Source organism: Balearica regulorum, chromosome 3 (genome assembly GCF_011004875.1).
Source record: "Balearica regulorum gibbericeps isolate bBalReg1 chromosome 3, bBalReg1.pri, whole genome shotgun sequence".
Classification (NCBI taxonomy): Eukaryota; Metazoa; Chordata; class Aves; order Gruiformes; family Gruidae; genus Balearica; species Balearica regulorum.
In genome coordinates this window covers 10,608,184-10,628,717 of record NC_046186.1, presented here as the reverse complement: position 1 = coordinate 10,628,717, position 20,534 = coordinate 10,608,184, and the positions used below count along the sequence as shown (strand labels likewise).

General features: G+C 39.2%; 1 protein-coding gene across 3 annotated transcripts in view; it reads right to left on the bottom strand.

The window, feature by feature from the left end:
• Positions 1-20,534, bottom strand: part of LDAH (lipid droplet associated hydrolase) — a 130,091-nt gene that overhangs the window by 100,368 nt on the left and 9,189 nt on the right. For all 3 annotated transcript variants that reach the window (XM_075750522.1, XM_075750521.1, XM_075750520.1), the window contains exon 2: positions 13,363-13,521. In XM_075750522.1, coding sequence (XP_075606637.1) covers positions 13,363-13,521 — 159 coding nt within the window. The remainder of the gene's footprint in view (positions 1-13,362; positions 13,522-20,534) is intronic.

Below are 20,534 nucleotides of genomic sequence, written 5' to 3'. Positions count from 1 at the left end.
GGAAGGGAGTTAAGATTGAGATAATAAACTGAAAAAAATAGAGTTCATAATGGAACAGTGAGTTTTTCACTACATTTTTTAAAGGTAGAACTCAGGATTTTCTAGTGCTTACAATTACAGAGTTTTTATTCCATTTTCTCCACAACAAATGAAAAATTAACACATCTAATTGGGTCTCCTGGTACACACCTACACATACAGAGTCTCTTAAGCATTTGCTTATGCAGCTGAAGACAGATTTAACTACATTTAACACCTCAGATGTGGTTGGTCTGTCTGATCCAATCCGTACTACAACCTGTGTTGGCAGAGAGGTTGCACTGGGTCTAGAATTCCCAGCGGGAATTTTTCAGTCGGCTTCAGGGACTGAAGCAGAACTGGACCAGCAGAAAACCAACCTCCTTCTCAAAGAACGGGTGAGAACAAAGGAAGTGTCAGAAGAGGAACATGAGACTTGGTGTCAAACGAGTTCACAAGAAAGGCTATGAAACACATTTGAATAACAACAACCCTGATGAGACAACATCTTGTCTTTCAGACAAGAAAAATAAACAATTCAAAACCAAAATAACCACAAATTATTTGTTTTGTACAGATAAACAGCTCTGCAGATTTGATCACTTTTGAATAATATACAAGGAGGAAGCAAACAATACATTCAAAAGGCACCAGAAAGTACATTTTCAAATGGGTATCAGAGTTTTTCTCTATGCTGTACCATTGGCCAGAGTTACAAAAAAGAAAAACATAGGTTTGGGTTTTTTTAAAATAAGGTTTTAGAATAAAATTTTTTACAGGAGGCAAACAAATAGCAATGGAGACTGTGAAGACAGCTAATGTCAGACAAAAAGACTGAAAATGTGTTTCTGCCATTTTTATGGATCAAGATTGCCAAGGGAATGTCATATCTGAAACAAACAGTCTAAGATGATTTTACAAATGAATTCTGCATTTGTTATCAGTCTTCAGAAATGCAGGACAAAACGACAGACTGTTCTGCATAAGATAAACCAAGATTACAAAACCACAACCTTAGGAAAAACCAGTGTATCCCCTATTGAGGAAAAAGAACTTATAATCAGGATATTAGAACTGGTCCTGAGTAGATGCTCCATGAAGACTTCTTCAACTCAAACAGTTCATTCAGGCAAATACTTTCTTCATTCATAAACACAAGTCACCATTCACAAGCACAAATTTAAGACCTACTGCGAAGAGCTTCTGCCTCTTAAGAGAAGGCTGCAATAACAGATATAAAAAGATCTAAAACTTAAAGGTTGAAGGCAGTATGCAAGTATGTATTACTACGTGTTTATTTATTTATTTATTATTATTGGAGTTTTTAAATCCATCAAGAATAACCAAGGATTGTTTTCAAAAATGGAAATCAGGACACTGATCAAAACCTTCCATCATGCCCAAAACAGGAAAACAAGAGCAAGAGTTATGACTTACTGAATTTTTAGCTTTACTGTTTTCCATAATCTAGATATTCATAGAACGGTTTGGGTTGGAAGGGACCGTAGAGATCATCTAGTTCCAACCCCCTGCCATGGGCAGGGACACCCTCCACTAGACCAGGGTGCCCAAAGCCCCACCCAACCTGGCCTTGAACACTTCCAGGGAGGGGGCAGCCACAGCTTCTCTGGGCAACCTGTGCCAGTGCCTCACTACACACCCTGATAAACAGTCCCTCTCCATCTTTCTTGTAGGCCCCTTTAGGTACTGGAAGGCCACAACAAGGTCTCCCCAGAGCCTTCTCCTCTCCAGGCTGAACAACTTCAACTACCTCAACCTGTCTTCACAGGAGAGGTGCTCCAGCCCTCTGATCATCTTCCTGGCCCTCCTCTGGACCTACATTGAACATAATGGGTCAAATTTATTTCTACTATAGCTTCAATGATCCATAAGAGTTACTATCGGGATACAAATGAGGCCACATGTTAACTAGAATCTGAAAGGAGATATTAATTTTTTACTATTTTCAGAGAGAACTAGGTCAAAATATTTAATATCAAGACAAATCCCTATCAGCTCAGGTACTTCTGTCAGCAGCTTCCAGAAAGGAAGAAGTACATTATACACTGCTGCTGCAGCTTTAGATATTTTGTGTTATTTGTGCATGATGCACATAGAAACACTGGATTACCTTCATAGGTAGGTCCTTCAGAAGGTAATTTCTTCTTCCCTTCCACCTCAGACATCATATGAAGAGAAATAGATCCTTTTTAAAATGGTCAATTCAAGCAAAATACGGTAGAAAACAACTTTTCCATAACTCCAGCCAACTCAAGCCTCTGCATGCTACAGGAGAGGGATTTCCTCCTCTCCTGATTACACTGCTTGCAGCCAGGCAGGAAGGATCCATGCTGAAAATGACGCCTCATTAGCAGGGAGAGGACAACTAGAGAAGACTGTGGAATGAGAAATTTCAGTAAGTCACTTCAGTAAGTCACATCTGCCACCCAGATTTAGTAGAGGGAAACACTGTCAAGCACAGTTGGATGTTCAACCATCCTGTCATTACTCTGCCTCCTCAAACTTAACAAGCTCAAATGTGCCAAGCCCCCATCAGAGGTACTTCTGGAGCACTGGGAAATTCAACAAAAGTGGCATATTTCAAGCCAAGATCTGACATACAGGCTCCTCTTTGCATGAGGACATTTTTATTTTTAATGATTTTTTTCCTTTCTTTTCTAAAGACAATGGAAGCTGGTGGGCTGACCCAGTAAACAAAGCACAACAACTGTCAGCATATTTTAAAATATTAGACACAAACAAGTAGTCCATAAGTAGCAAAAATAATGGAGTGCAGTGTCCTAAGAACTGAGTTTTCTAATATGGGATAGAAGACACTTAGATCCTTCCTTCAGGGGATACTCTACCAGCATGTATGTCTTGTATCAAAACTCTCTTTTTTTTTTTTGGTATCACGCTGAGTTCCCTACCTCTCAGAAAGATTTGCGGACAATTGACTGATGTATTCAAAGTTTTATTGGGGTTAAAGGCAGAAACCAGATAGGTACATACAAAACCAGTGTCATCCCCCAAGAATAATTTTCTGAAACCGTCAAACTATTTAGCTCAGTGAAATAAAGGGGAGACCCCTCAAAGAACCTTGGTATGAGTCAAGACAGCGCATCCCATTGACAAGTCCTCAAGTACTTGACTCAGATTTCATTATTCCCACTTTATGAGAAATAATAAACAGACCAAATAATCTATGCATGAAAATTAAAGCATTAGTAACCACTAAGAACTCCAGCAGTTAACAGTACCTTAGATGCATTGCCATCTGAAAAAAATATGTGGTCAGCTGAAAATAAGACTGATCTCATAATTAATCCATTAATATTCATGCTAGAAATAAAGAAGTGGCTAGGAAAGTTGGAAGAAGTGGCTTTGAAATGATCAGGAATAAAGGATTGTGTGTGTGTGTGTTTATTTGCTTTTGCTCCTGTTCAACTGCAAATTTAAAAAACATGGTCATGTGTAATACATATCCCATGTAAGTATGTGAATCAAAAGCGTTCTGCTGTGTTTACGTCTCACTGAAATAGAAAGCTGTGCTCTTACTACCTTATCTGCTGATAAGGCCACCTGTCACAGGGAAAGGGGAAAACATGTTAACTTGTTCTGTGTAGACCCTTCTACCTGGATTGCTATGCTACACAAACTTTTAACTCTACAATGTAGTCTGTTCTCATTGATTACTTTACATCATGTATACCGGTTGCTGGAGAGTTAGAAAATTCCTTTCCCACTGACAATTATTTTATTAAAAAAAAAAATCAAAGCAATGTAAAATACAAATTCTCTACGTCAAGATCTGAGAACTCAGGGTCAAATCTGGAGCTGCAGTGTAAGCAAAAGCAGAAGCCACAAGGGAGAGGCATTCTCAGCAAATGACTACCACCTGGTGTGACTGGTGGGGTACCAACTTATTCCAGAGACATCTCAAGACTGAGTGTGTGAACCCACATATATGTGCTGCGTGTTGTGGACTGACACCATAATTTAACAACAGAAAGTTCTGCAGCGAGTCCAGCTCAAGAAACTCCCACCTCCTCCCTTGACTGTCATTCCCACCCCCCCACCATGGCTCACCAGCCCCTGAATTACACTGGCACAACTCTGCAGGGCCATGCTGTGAACTCAAACAGGGAACTGTTCCAGCTTTAAAAAGACCTCAGAAATAAATGTATATAACTATTTAATTCACAGCATGATCTCTCAAACTATTGTTCTGGCATAACCAAGGGGTGGAGTGGCACAGTGTGTAGGAACAGTAATACCTTATGCCAATATTGTTGACAAACATTTTGGATTGAGAAATAATGGCCTTAGAAACTTCTCTAAGTGCTTCAAGCACTAAGCTCTTAGACTTCCAGCCAGTGCCTGGTGGGTCTTAATATACACTCTACAGTTTCTAACTTCCACACTACTTTAGACGCAGCAACGTCTGCTTTATACCTTAACTTGATGGTTCTAAAATCTAGCTGAAGGCAAGAGCTCTATGAATAGCCCAGTCTTGTCACTCAGTCTCCTTACAGGCTGCCCAAATCCAAACAGAGGTTCAATTACTTAAGTCTCACCTGCTAATAAAGCAGGGAATGGTAGAGACTTTCCAGGAAGACTCCAATTACGTGATGTTGATCACATAAGGTCATAACATAGACAGGTAGGATACAGGGAAAGACGGTCCTGAAAATTTTAAGAACACCATCTCTCTTTGCCAGAGCCAGTCTGAAGAGCAGACCAGCAGGCAAGTAATGCATTCAAAGCATCACGTGGCTGCTTCAAGTCCTGTGCTGTAATTGTGCAGGAGAGGCCATGATAGAAGAGCATAATGTTTCTGTATGCAGATTCACCACCATTCTCTCCTGGCTAACTCACAGTCAGGCATGATGTTCCACAGTGAATATTCTGTTCAACTATAACAATCTTCAGGACTACATTTAATTTCAAGCACTGCAAATACCACAGAATAGATGAATGTTGCTGCTAAGCTGAGGTGAAAGAGGAACCTTTCTTAAATAAATAAATAGAGTGAGTATCTGTGTACACACAAAGAGGGAATCCTGCTCAGCTGTTTGGATATAAACATCTACCTCAGTAGGACAGAATTTTAGATGCAAAATTGAGACTTTTTTGATTCCTGCTGATCAGCCGCATGTGACTCAAGTGTGCCAGCTGGACTAAATGCCATTCTGAACTGCACAATCCTCCACATGCCTTGTCAAGGGAGCCAAGACTCCAACCAAACAAGATTAAGTTGATTCCCTGGACCAGGTGAGTTAAATAATATCATCTTCATTTTTGAGTATCTAAATTTCCCTCCTCCTCTGCTTTGTTGCTTCAGATGGACAATAGCAGCACAGCTGTACTTGGGAAGGTATGGTCAAAATAAGCAAAGGTAATAAAACCTGTGCAACTTCTTGTATCTTACGCTAGCAGAGGTAAGTGAAGATAAATACATAAAACACAGTGTTAATATGATGAAAAATATACATCCACATAGAAAACAACTTTTCAGCCTCAGCTTCATGTCATCAAAACTACGTGATATAGGATTAACTAAAATAAAGTGCAAGTTAATGTGTAAAAAGGTCCTATGTAGTTTATTCCAACATTACACTCTATGACTTTCATCTAAAAATTTTCATTGCATCTGAAAGCATTATTTAATTCAAACCACCAAAATCCAAAGTTAAAGGAATGATTCCTTTAATAAAGACTTGAAGTACTTAAATGTGATTAGTTATTTTCCTTAATGTCCTGTGGGCATTTACTGCTGTACGATATATATCCTGGTGCAAGAATTTCATACAATCGGTAAGAGTGGAGCTGCCCACAGAGTTGGTCAATGATTTAAACATTCCAGGAGAAGTATTTGTTGTCTCACTCTATGCAGCTGTGCTTATATTGTTAATTTATTTACTCAGTTGATTGTAACTGAATGCTAGCTTAAAGACTTGGGTGATAGGTTATATAAATTTTGCAAATGTGAATGAAGATTTGTTTTGTGGTTTGATACACAATTTGTGAGGATGACTAGCTATGTATTGAAAAGAAACCCAGTGAAAAGGCTGGGAACAAAAGCTCCAGCACTCCAATCCTTACAATTCTCTGCTCTAACCAGACTTCCTTTATTTTACTCCTCCCGATGCATGGTTTTAAACAACTACTAATTTTTCTGTGATATGCTTACAGTAGAGAAACAGTCAGTGCTTACCTATGCATTCAGATGATAGCCTGAAGCCTGCTGGTACATGGTATAGGTGGCTATGATAGCAATAAACTTTCCAAAAAACATTGTATATATTTCTAATCTTTAAAACAGCTCCCTCTTCTGGCATACTCTTTCCATGCTATGTTTAAGTACCATACTTCATTCCTTACCAATTTTTAATTCTTTTTTGTTCCTAACACTCAAACCCAATGTCAGTGTTAAGGCGCTTACTATGCAGTATTGCTGTGAAGGTAAGGAGATGGTACCTTAATTTACAGCTCTTGAAAGATTGGCTAATTATAATCAAGCATTTATCTAAGATTCTCCATGTACTTATCTTTACTACCTTTTGGGAGTGCCCCAAAAATCAATCTGGATCAGAATCCACGCCTGGAAAAGAAGCCTGGATGGCCAGTCTCTGGGGCACATTTGCAGGATTACTGAAGTCAGAAGAGATCACCTGAGATCTCCTAGCTCACCCCCTGCTCATGCAGGTTCAGCTAGAGCAGGTTGCCCAGGTCTGCACCCACTCAAGTTTTGCTTATCTCCACAGCTGGAGACTTCATAACAACTCAAGGCAACCTAACCTCTCCTTAGGCAGAAATGCTCATGGCAGTGCCTATCCCTAGCTACTCATTATGCAAAGTACCTAGGAATTTATGCTCCTTAGTTCGGCAACTTAATTAGGTGTTTAATGTTAGGCTGGATGAAATTGGGCTTTAGAGTCCCTTTCTGAACTAGGTGGCATGGACCCAGCCAGACCCTGAAAAACAAAAACACAACAACAACCTGAAAACCACAGGACCAGGCTGATAATGACAAAACTGCAGAGACAAAAGATTAGGTGAGGCTGTACAGACATTTTTTTCCTACTGCTGATGCTCTGATGCTATTCAGTCAAAAAAACCAAACCAAACAAAACCCAAACAACCAAAACACAAAAAAACCAAACCCCAAACCCACCAGAACCCACAAAACCAGAAAGAAGAACAGAACAGCTTTTACTGCCTAATGCATTCAGATAGAACAGGTTCTCTACTTTGCTCATAGAACTGTGGCTGGAGCTCATTCAGTGACTGTGAGCACAAAGCGTACAGAGCAGAATGTGACCCAGAACCCAGAAGTCTCCTTGCCGAGTAGGTAGAAAGTCATCTTCCCTCTTAATCTGCCTGTCCACTGCCAGCAGCATTCCCTTGTCCTCCAGTTGTATTTCAAAGGCAAATAGTGAACGCTACTGTGCCTTGCAGGACGAGATACTGGCTGTTGACTTAAAAAGTAGTGTCTGAGAGGATGTACCTTCCCTTGAGTAATTCAATGGTCCCCATTCCAAAACCAGGTTTTGCTTCACATAAAAAAAAAAAAAAAAAAAAAAAAAAAAAAAAAAGACCAGAACTGTTTAATTGGTTTTATCACACATTATGTACCAAGATTCATATACAGGATTCTGGATTACATTCCGGCCAAGGTTGCCAGAAACTACATACTGCAACCTAATCTGCTGATACTGTGAGTCCTAACTAGATCCAATGCAGTTCTTGTAGATGAATAGCTATAACACACAGATGACGTACCAACAAGCACATTTAATCACATAAATTTTGTATAAATTAAAGCACTTTTCTGAAACTAACTTAAAGAGAATCAGAGTAAATACGTTTTACATTGTTTGTAGAATGAGAAAATAGATTCTTTTTTTATTAAGCAAACCCCTTGGTCTTGGTCGTGACAGTAGACCTCTGAAGAACTATTCATTCCAGTGATTGGTGAGCAGAGGGAATGATTAACAACTTTAAAAAACCCACAAAAACAACCAAAACCCCAAACTGTTTTAGTGGGAACCAAAAAAACAAAATACAAAGGAACTAAGCTTCAGGGCTATACAATTAGTTTTAGTGTAAAGAATTATTATATAGTGATTCTTAATATAATATTTCTTATGCAAATGTTGAGGGTGATGATTGTTATATATCAAAACAGCAGGTGAAGACAAAGCCAGATAATGTATTGAAAGCTTTTCAGAGTCCTTACATTACAGTCAAAAAATAGAACTTCAAAGACTTTAAAGCTAACAGGAAGTTTCCCTTCAAGGGAGAACACATTAAAGACTTGTCATAATATAGGCAAATTGTTTGCACTGTTTTCATTGCTGAAAAATAATTAAGTAGTCTTGAAGTAACAACACGCTTGTTGATGCAGGTACAAGTAACTGCTCCTCCTAGTAGATGATCTTGACTAACCTGATCTCCTTCTATGACAAGGTGGTCTGCTTAATGGATGAGGAAAGGCTGTGGATGTTGTCTACCTAGACTTTAGTAAAGCCTCTGACATTGTTTCCCACAGCATCCTCCTGGAGAAACTGGCTGCTCATGGCAGGTGTCTGCTTCACTGGGTAAAAAACTGGCTGGAAGGCCAGGCCCCAAGAGTTGTGGTGAATGGAGTTAAATCCAGTCGGTGGCCGGTCACAAGTGGTGTTCCCCAGGGCTCAGTAGTAGGGTCAGTTCTCTTTATCAATGATCTGGACAAGGGGATCAAGTGCAACCTCAGGAAGTTCACAGACGATATTCAGTTGGGCGGGAGTGTTGATCTGCTTGAGGGTAGAAAGGCTCTATCAATGGGCCAAGGCCAACTGTATGAGTTTTAACATGGCCAAGTGCCGGGTCCTGCACTTGGGTCACAACAACCCCAGGCAACGCTACAGGCTTGGGGAAGAGTGGCTGGAAACCTGCCCGACGTGAAAGTACCCGGTGGGATTGGTTGATAGGTGGCTGAATATGAGCCAGCAGTGTGCCCAAGTGGCCAAGAACACAAATGGCATCATGGTTTGTATCAGAAATAGTGTGGCCAGCAGGAGTAGGGCAGTGATTGTCCCCCTGTACTTGGCTCTGGTGAGGCCTCACCTTGAGTACTGTGTTCAGTTTTGGGCCCCTCAGCATAAGAAGGACACTGAGGTGCTGGAATGTGTCCAGAGAAGGGCAACAAAGCTGGTGAAGGGTCTAGAGAGCAAGTCTTATGAAGAGCAGCTGAGGGAATTGGGGTCGTTTAGCCTTGAGAAAAGGAGGCTGAGGGGAGACCTTATTGCTCTCTACAACTCCCTCAAAGGAGGTTGTGGTGAGGTGGGTGGTGGTGTCTTCTCCAAGTCACAAGTGAGAAGATGAGAGGAAACGGCCTTTAGATTGGATATTAGGAAAAATTCTTCACCAAAAGGGTTATCAAGCATTGGAACAGGCTGCCCAGAGAATTGGTGGAGTCACCATCCCTGGAGGTATGTAAAAGAGGTGTAGGTGTGGTGCTTCAGGACGTGGTTTAGTGGTGGACTTGGCAGTGCTAGGTTAAGGGTTGGACTTGATGATCTGAAAGGTCTTTTTAAACCAAAATGATTCTATGAGTCTATGATCAGAATCCAGCTCCCACTTTCTGTTGTACAGAAAGCCTTAAGCAACTCTTGATTCAGAGGATTAGCTCAGGAGATTAAACCTTTATACTTTAACAAAAGTTTCTGGTTAAGTCCTCAAGTCTCCAAGTCACTGCATGAGTAGGTCAAACAATAAGATGATCCAATAACTCAGCAGCAATCCAATTGCAAGCGGACAGATGAAGAAACTTGGCAAGCATAGGGATTACTCTGCATGCATGCCAAATAACTGAATTCTGAAATGATTTCTGTGTATTAACAAATGAAACTGGTGTAGCATGCTTTACCACAAAGAAGTTATTTACATTATTCATTATCAATCTTACAAGATTGCAAATAACAAAATTGCCTAGTTTACCGCAATGGTAACAAAAATAATGAAGTCTGGAATGAAAGTATTGCAACTCACTCCTGCAATGAAATGCAATAAAAACTTCATGAACAGCAAAACTTCATGAGCTAAACAGCACGGTGGTTTTAAAGTTCGTACAGGATTTATTTACGAAGTTAAATGTTTCATAAACACACAGACACAAATAGATACTCTTAAAACAGTAAAAAAATATTCCATTACACTTTGTGGATCCTGGTTTCCAATGAACCCAAGCAATGTTAAATATTGCTGTAGTAGATTTTATACTTCACTGCTAATTTTACACTAAACAAACATTGCAAAAGGGAAAATAGATCTTTATGACACAAGAGGAAAAAAAGTAATTCCTGTTCTTTCCATAACGCCTACATTTCCAGAAAACCATGGACTTGATACTTCAACTCTTCACGTTTAATTTTACTCTGAGTAAATCTCATCGATTTTAATAGAAAAGAATTAATATTAAGAAAGGCAAACAAGCATATGTATATATTCTGGACTGAGGAAAAATTGGGCCTTTTGCACAGTAATTACTTCAGTAAACACACTATTACTCCTATACAGAGGTTTTGCTTACAGAAGGAAAAAAGTGCACATTAAACATTCCAACTAATATAGTAAAACTTTATTCAAATGATAAGTTTACACAGACTGCCATATATAAAAACATTAGCTTAGCTGTAGTTAAATGAGATTGAAGTCTGCTGCACATTCTGTATTCCAACTGCTTCAAGCACAGTGAGCTATCAGTCCTGAGGAGGCCGAATCCCGCCTCATTTAAAGTCAATGGGAATTTTGCCATCGGTTTCAGAGTAGAAGAATGTTTTGGGGTCAGCTTCCTCCCCCTCCCCCCTTTTTAAAAAAAAAAAGTCAGAGCAGAGAGAATTCCTCCCCATTATGAGGAAATTTGACCAAAAAAAAAAAAAAAGTATACAGGATTTATTCTCAATTCTCTTACAACAATTAAGTTCCAGCAGAAGCTGAGAATTTTATCATCTTTCTCCTCTATAATGCACCCACCAACCCCAGTTTGACTATATATAAACAAAATCATATACATAAATTTCATTAAGACTGGCATCTGAAGTACCAAAGCAGTTTAATATACAGAACTATGTACCACATGCAGTAGGACTAACCATGCTTTGTTCAGATCATGGAACTTGGCTGTGCATACTTTCCTTTCTGAGTGAGAGTTGTCCTTGTCTGGGTGTTTCTTTCCTTGACCTGTACCAAGCTATCCTTTTGCCCCTCTATTTCATTCCATAAAGAATCTTAACTAGGGTTACATGGCTTTTGAGTGTGAAAATTGCTGGACTCCAGAAGGCCTCTGCATTTCATACTCGGAAAGTTACAAAAGCATGAAGGGAATGCTATCTAATCCTAACTGTTTAGGTACATGAACATGTTGCCAGATGACCCAAATGTCCAGATCTCTCTTAAGGCTGTATTTTTGTGTTGGCAGATAGAATTTCCCTTGAAGGCTAAAAATGAGGCATATACAAGTAGGAAAAAAAACATTTGATTTATGAGAAGCAAAACTGCATTATTATGCCAGGTCCTAGTCAGCTCCCTGCCAGCCACAGCAAGAGGCTTGGGTAACTTGATTCACTACTGAATTTGGGTATCTAAAATGAAGATAGCGCTATTGTGGTTGCTGTGTTTTCTAATTGCTTTCTCAGTGAGAGAACTTCTAGTTTGTTACCAACATAATTCCAAAATAAGAGCAAAACCATAAATCAGCTGCTTGCAAAAGCTTGCAGACCATGACAGAAGCACTCTGAATATTCCACTGATGTCTATTCCTAGATACCTATCTAGTTAATGTAAGATGTTATTAAGGAGTCTCCAGGAGACTGTTCTGCAGGAAATAAGCTCCACATAGCCCTGCCACTATATTTTCTTGCATGAAAAGTTTCCTGTGATGAGTACAGAGCCCATAAGGTCTGTGTGACTCAGTATATTTCGAGCAGAATAACCTACATGCCTTGCAGAGGCACCTTGCCTTCAATGCTAATGTGACTTTTGTGTTCTTCCCCTACAAATCTTTCTATCAATGTAAGGTAGCTTTACAGATTTACAGTAGTTACAGGCTCTACTACCAACCCAAACACAAGGGTATCACAACCTGAAGACAGGTGAAATCTTCAGAACTTGGGGGAAAAAGAAACACTTAGCTGTTCAATTAAGCCTTCCAGAAATGCCTTAACTGAAAGAACACAGTAATTGAAAAACATCAAGTCACACGTGTGTCTCTGGAAAACTGTCTGACGATTTAGATCCATACAGATAGTCTTTTAATAAAAAGTTACACTATCCAGTATCTGGTTTAAAAAGTTGTTCCCATGAAACAGTAGCAAGATGTAATCATAGGAGGCTTATTTCTTGTTTTCAGTTAAGAATTTAAACTTCACTGTCCCTGGGTTAAAAGTTACACTACTATTCAACTCAGGGAGGCAAGGACATAAAATCACTGTGCCCAAAGAAACTAACATAAAATACTCCACAGGGCTTCCAAAACCTTGCAAAATCCTGAAAAATGGAACCTTTCACCACTAAGGACGGACCAAGCCACACACTGGCCCACAGACAGCAACAAAGTATACTTTAACAGAAACAGTAAGCCAAAAATCTGGATAATCACAAGAGTCATTATTCCCACCACTAATTTTTGGGAAGTAACAATAGTATCCAAAACATTCAAATCAACTATAGTAAGCGTTAGAAGTCTGCAAACTCTAAGGCAGTAAAAGAGTCACAACATATTTACTCGAGTGGGCTCAAGCTCTACTTTTGCTAGTGGCAGAACTCCTGGCAGACTTCAAGGAATTTAGGACTTCTCCATTGATTTTAACATGTGCTAAAAGAAAGTTTAGAGTTTTCATCTTAAGATGACCAGATTTAGATACGATACTCATTGAGTTCAAGAAGCTTATAAAAATTCATGTGCAAAAATCTAAGTTAAAAAACATTTACTATAAAAAAAACCTTTAAAAAACTTTCATCTTTCAGTTGGCACACAGCTGACTTTGCAGTACCACTTTAATGTGCAATAAATAAATGGAAAGATAGCAATGGGAAAAAAAGCAATGCTGTCAGTAAACCACCGCCACTGACTAAATCAATGAGACATCCTAACTTCTCAGTTTTACCTTATGGCACCACTATAAATATAGATAACAGCAATAATAAAATGTATCAAAGAAATTTCACCATTGTGATACTATTGATTTTTTGGCCACATGCATGGGCCAAATTCTACCACTTATCTAGGAAGATTTTTGAAATTGAACATATCCTTTCCAATCCTTGCATTTCTGGACTTAAACAAAGAAAGACTCTTACCAGGAATAATCATGAATAAGAGCCTGGGTAGATTTTTACTTTCATCCTTTGAGAGGTCTTTCCAGGGCCCACATTTTAAGACATGGGTAGCAGCTCCACAACAGTAGATAAATTCTTCATGTAATGGGACTGGCTCTTCCGATGCTGACCTCATGTTTGCTGTTAGACAGAATAAGATACTGTTATAATAGATCAAAAATTATTTACATAGCTGGCTCTTTGCTATTATACCTTCCCATAGAATAGTTGCAAAAAAGCCAAAACCTACCCTTCCCAAACAGCTATCTCTAGTAAACAGAGGCCCAAATTCAGTATTTTTTGTTTGAACAGGTCATAAAAGTTGATACATGTTACTACTATATGAGGGAAAACATCTTTCAGTTTTTTGTCACAGAAATAAGTGGTGATGACTTGGACAATAAGATCTATTCTACCTTAAATGCAAATAATTTTAAATTTCTTATTCACACTGTCTACTGAAAAGATTCAGCTGATGCCTATTTCAAGACAAACAAAAGAAAAACTGTCAAACAGAACTACTTCATGAATGTCTTCGCAAGTTCTGTGTGCCTCGAGTATGGGAGCACAGCATCACTTAAAAACAACCACCAAATAAAACCCCACAAAAACAAACCAGAATAAAATCCAAAAGAATGTTAAAATTCTAATTACTAGATCACCTTCCAGCACTAGGTGGGCTCCTAATTTTAAGTGCAGCATATCTTACTTCTCTAGAAATTTTCAAAGGACTTAAGAAGGAATCTTTGTCGGTTAGAGCTAATCAAGATTTGATCAGTCAAGGCAAGTATTTATGCTCACCTTTATAACTTTTCTTACATTATTTCATTATCTGAATGCAGTAATGGGAAATAAAAACAGTATGCTGCCAAATAAACAAGGCACATTCATCAGTTCATGTATTTACCACATAAGAAACCATTATGTCCTAACAGGCCACCACTTCAGAACTGGTCCTCATATCTTTCCTTAAGTAAATAAGCCACTTCATCAAGTGACTACTTATGAATTAAAATGCCATTAAGATGAACTACGACATACACAAGCATCTGCCAAAATACACATTTACCATTTGCAACTACAGGTGCAATCACCAAACCAAGAGTCAGAAGCCTGCCCTGGTTTGAGCATGATCCCACACGTGCATCACTTGGAACAGAGATCAGTGCTTGCTAAGTCCACAAAGCTGTTTGCATCAGCTTCAAGGACTATTTAAGCTCTACAAAATGTTTCCAATCTTATAAGAAGCATATTTCAGGCTTCTGAAGCAACAGGTCTGGCTTAAACAGAGTTGAACAACTTGGTTAAATTATTACAGGAATGACTATGCATTCTTTATCCAATACATGACCATCTATAATGAAAAAGGCAGACCAACCTAATTCTTTCCAATGTAATTAAACTCGAATTCAAGTCACACACAAAGGATAAAAAACATTAAGTCTAATGACTAATCTAAAAGATTAGTCTTTTCTGTCTCTACCTAGTACACCCTGAAATTTGACTATATTATGCAAAACCAAAAAGTGTAATGAGATAGTAAGCAAAAAATCCAAAGATTATAGGCCAACAATTCTTAAAATCAACTCTCGAGGACTTTGCATGCAGCCAATGCAGGGAAATTTTTTAATAAGCCTCATCTTGAAATTAACAGACAAAAGTGAAACCACCTTTAATGTTATTTGAGAAGATGATCTTTCCTGAGTTCAAAAGCCACTATTTTGTGCATAACTTAGCACCAATCCATCAGCACATGAAATTTGGATAATTCAAATAAAATGAGAATATGATCAAATAAGAATCAGCAAAAAAACAACATTACAATAAAACTGGATATTGTTGTATGCCACCATGATCTTTAAAACATCAAAAGCATCTAGTTAAGAACAACATTAGGCCTTTCCAATGTTTTTGTTTAGTGAAAAGGACCATTTATTTCTGAGTACAAGGATCCAAATTTTATTTCCTAATCAGTTTGTGAAGTTTTAGGCATGTAAACTAAAGTCTAAGGTCTACAAAGTTTGCAGGACCATGAAGTGGGGGTCACTACCTTCACAAATAGTCACTGGAAAATTCTCAGCGCTACACAACTTGAAAGGAACAGATCTGAATGAAGCTGTCACATGAAGTTAAAACAACAAGCAATGCTGAAGAGGCAGATAATGCTTTATTTTGAACTAACAAGACATACATTGAAAAAATCTAGTATAATTCTGGAAGGAAAGGAGAAGTGTTGTTTAATACTTTCAATTACAGCACAATTCTCTGGATGAAGCTTTTTTTCCACTACCTCTCTACTTCACCTCCCCAAAAAGTTCACCTAATGCCAAAGGAGACATCTTAATCACCTCATTATTCACCATGTTATCATCTTTCACTTACAGTGACTGGAACATCAGTAACTGAAGTGAGTATTGTCAAACTATAATAAGGTATATTTTGCAATGCATTATTCCTGCCTTCATTTCTTCATTATTCAAAGCTGAAAGTCGTCAAGAGCAGCTCTGACAGAGAAAGCCAGTTACATCAACAACCAAAGTAACCATTTAACTTGTCATCCCTTTTCTGAGGTGTTTACAATCCAAAAAACAAAAGTTACAAGTCCTTACCCAAGAAATTAGGTTTTATACAAAGTTTCTGATCATAAACAAATAAAATCAGTTGTAAAGTTTCACTTTGAACTGATTTCACTGAACAATTCCAAATGGAAATTCCACTGACAACTTCCTATTCACAAGTAGCATTTGCAAAATAAGGTCATAAATTAAGCAATGAAGAAAGCAAGCTCAGCAACACATTTTGGACAGGAGTGGTAGGCTTTTCAGGTTCACACAGACTCTTGTAGTAGCTTTGGTCCACTTTTTAACTTACCTTAACTTCTAATTTCTAATATGCACAACGTTGCAGTACCTGAAAGCAAGGCAGCACTAGAGAAGAAAAGGTTTTCTGAAAAATTGTCTATCTGAGATGATCCCAAAAGGTTTACTAGTACTAACTCTACATAATATCTGAGGGATTTTTATTTATTTATTTATTGTTGGGTTTTTAATTTGTAACTTTATGGCCCTTAGTAATAGAAATGGACTGAAGAGAAAAACAGAGAAAAGGCAGTGGATATACTCCTAAGATATTACTCAGGCCTGTTTTAAGATGAAATCAGTAATACCCAAAAATACCTCTGGATCTCCTTCCCTCTTCGCACATGAAGCTTTGAAGAACAGTATTTCCATTATAGGCATCTATCTTTGCCATGAATTGCCTGCATTTCCCCTAGAAATATCTTAAGCTGGCCTACCAATTTCCAAACACATTTAATGGGCAGAGGTCTGAAGAGATGAGACTTCCACCAGCTCGGTCAGCTGGTGGAGAGGGCACAGTTTGTGCCACAGCTCTAAGAAAGAGAGCTCCTCTTTTTTAAGGAGAGGACAGAACCACAAACGGTGGGAGTTTCACATGTGTTATCAGAGAAGAGTAACAGAGCAAGAGAAAGAGATGCAACCATGTAGGAAATCACACCCTATTTCTTCCATGTAATATATTCTTTCTTTTCTCCAGCCCCTGCCCATAAACTCTCTAAATGTATGTGGAAAAATATTACAAGAAAGGCAGCTTCTGTCAACAGTATTTAATCCGGTAACAAAGCTTCTGCTAGATTACATAAACATGGGCTTTGACTTACAGGGCAGGGCTTTAGCACTAGACTAACACACCCTTAACGTAGGTGTCTACCTGAAAGCAAACTCCTATTACAGGATACAAAGATCTAGGCGTCAGTAGATGGACTGATTAGGGAACAACCATGGGACTACCCACTAGGTTTCCACCTCAGGATGAGACAAATCATACCCTAGTTAGCAAAGAACTTACACATACACTTACAAACCAACACATAGATTTAGGTGCCTTACTACTGATCTGAACTACACCTACTGTCACCGTTTCAGAGAGGAATATTTGGAAACAGAGTTATCTATAAGGAACAGATTACTTCTGCCATATGACTAAGTTTCTTCATATTCATCTTTGGTTCAACTGACTCCAAAGTAAAATGCTGATAGTAAAACTAAGTTTATTTTGGACACATTGTGCTTAATTATTTATGCAACTGTCCTGATAGCATATTAACTGCTCCATCCTACACTATTACTTGGACTTGACATTTTATTTGAAAGATAACTTGGGAATAACAAAATTTGCGATCTGCATCCAAAACAGTGTTTAATCAAAGAGTTCTCACAAACTCAGTCTAGCACTGCGTAATGTAACCAGAGTAAGTAGATCGAGATTTGGCCTATAAACTATCCAATCACAAGGCAGGACAAACAGGTTGGTGTACCTGATCTGAAGAATGATGCTGAAGCAAGACATGCAGTAGTTATCACAAGGGCAAAGAGAAGTTGCATACAACAGTGGTGGAACCAAAGTAAAGGAGAAAGGACCACTGAAACAGATTTGACATATGAGATTCCACAAAGCTATAAGGAATACATCCCAAGGTGCCCATGGCCAGGGTTACCAAGAGGCCACACTCTATCCTTTTTTGGTATGTCATGATGACTGGGGGAAGTGCCTGAAAACTGCAAAAAAGAAACCACCACGTACATGTTCAAGACAGAGCGTGCAGGGAGCTATAGGCCAGTCAGCCTCATCTCAGTTCTCAGAATGCTATCAAAGAAAATTCCCCCAAAAAGTTGTACCCAAGCACATGAAAGCAACTGGGAGCACACCCTGCACGGACTTAGTGACGGCACATTGTGCTCAAATAACCTCTTTGCTTTCTGTGATGAAATGAATGGCTCAGTGGGTGAGAGTAGAACACTAGATGCTATTTAGTTTAACTTGAGCAAGGCTTTCTACACTGTCTCCCATAGTACTCTTATAGCTAAGCTGGTGAGACATTGACGATGTGGACTATAAGGTGCTCTTGGGAAAAAAATAAGAAGGAAGAAAAACATTAATAAAAAAACAAACCACAACACACAAAAAACGCGTTACCCAACCAGCAGCGTTCTTCAAGGATCAATACTGGGCCAATACTGTTCAATGTCTTCATTAAATACCTGGATGATGGGACAGTATGCACTCTTAGCGCAGGTTTGTGCATAATACCAGATTAAGAGGGGGAAGGAGACATACCAACTGAAACACTGAAGGGCAGGACCACTATCCGAATGGACCTTGATAGGCCATAAAAATGAGAACCACGTGAAATCCAAGGGCAAATGGAAAGTCCTGCACTTAAGAGTTCAGTAACTCAATGCAACAACACAGGCTGGGGGCTCAAAGGCTAGGACGTGGCTTTGCAAAACAGACACTAGTGGATAACAAGTTGAAAATGAGTCAGTAGTGTGCCCTTACAACTGTGAAGGCCAAGAATATACAAGGCTACATTAGTAGGAGTAGCCAGCAAGTTGAGGGATGTGATTATCATCTTCTGCTTGGCATTGGAGAGACTGCACCTGGAGTACTGTGCCCAGTTTTGGACTCCTCAGTACAAGCAAGACATCAACATATTGGAGGTAGTCAATTGGATTATATGGATGCTGAAAAACGTGATGTATGTCCAAAGGTGATGGACATGCATGTGATGTACAACCAACAGTCAAAAGTTGCAACAAAGGAAATTTCAATGACAAAAGAGGTCACACGCGTACACAATGAGGATTATTAAATAATGGAAGAAATTGCCCAGAGAGGCTGTGGAATCTCCAACCTTGGTGATATTCAATGCTTGAGTGGACAATGCTTTCAGCAACCTGACCTACTTTGCCCTTTTTGAGAAAGGAGCTGGACTACAGCTTAGGAATAACCTACAGAAATTGGATGTATGTAAAGTCATGAGACTGGACTAGATACACCTGAAAGTGCCAAAAGAATTGACTGATGCAATTACAAGGCTGCTGCTTATCAAAGAATCATGGTAAATCAAGGTAGCTCTTGATGGCTGGAGAGGGGAGGAAGCCAGAAAAAGAAATAAATCTGAAATCATAGCCATTTTCAATCAAGAAAGATAAGAAGGAGCACTCAAGGCACTATAGGCTGACCTGGCTCAGCTAAGTCCTCAGAAAAATCAGGGCAGCATGTATTCTTCTAATCACATAAAGGAAAAGACATCAATCCAGAACAGGAAATCAATTTCCCAATGGTAAATCATGCTCAAGCAATGTGATTGCCTTCAATGATAAAATACCTGGCTACAAGAATGAAAGACATAGATGTAATGCACATTGCCTTATTAAGACTTTGGTACCATCTCCCACTGCATTCTCCTTTTCAGGCTGAGGAAACACAGGCTGAATGAACTGACTCGCGTAGTTTGAAAACTAACTGAACAAGCTTAAAAGATAGTCAACTACTGGCTGTCGGCTGAATGTCAAACAGGTTAAGTAATCCTGGGTCAATACTGGAGCCTATAAAGCTCAACATTTTCATGAGAAACCTGGATGATGAGACAAAATGCAAACAATGTTAAATCACCTGGGATGGTGGATACAGCCACAGCAGAGCTTCAATTCAGAGGGTTGTTTCCTTGAGAACTTTAAGGACTGGGCCAACAAATCCCTTATGACGCTCACCAGTGTAAAGCACAAAGATCTGCGCCTGGAGCAGAACACCATGCTTCAGAAGCAGCTCAGAAGTACTTGGCTGAGCAGCAGCCCTGCTGAACAAGAGATGTTTGTCATGACGGATGCCAAACTGAAAGACAACAATGCACTCTCAACACAGTAAGGCAAACCATCTATCAGACAAATTAAAGAAGCATGGCTAGTGTTTAGAGAGAACACTGTTCCATAGTGCTATGGAACAGTATCACAGAATCATAGAATGGTTTGGGTTGGAAGGGGCCTTAAAGATCATCCATCTAGTCTCACGTCTACCCCCCCGAGGGGACACCCTCCACTAGACCAGGTTGCCCAAAGCCCCATCCAACCTGGCCTTGGACACTTCCAGGCAGGGGGCATCCACAACTCCTCTGGGTAACATGTTCCAGTGCATCACCACCCTCATTGCAAATAATTTCTTCCTAGTATCTAATCTAAATCTACCCTCCTTCAGCTTGTCCTGCGACTACTTGCCCTTGTAAACAGTCCCTCTGTAGTAGTGAGGACATATCTGCAATACTGACCCCAGTTTGGTTCACCCCACCAGGTTAA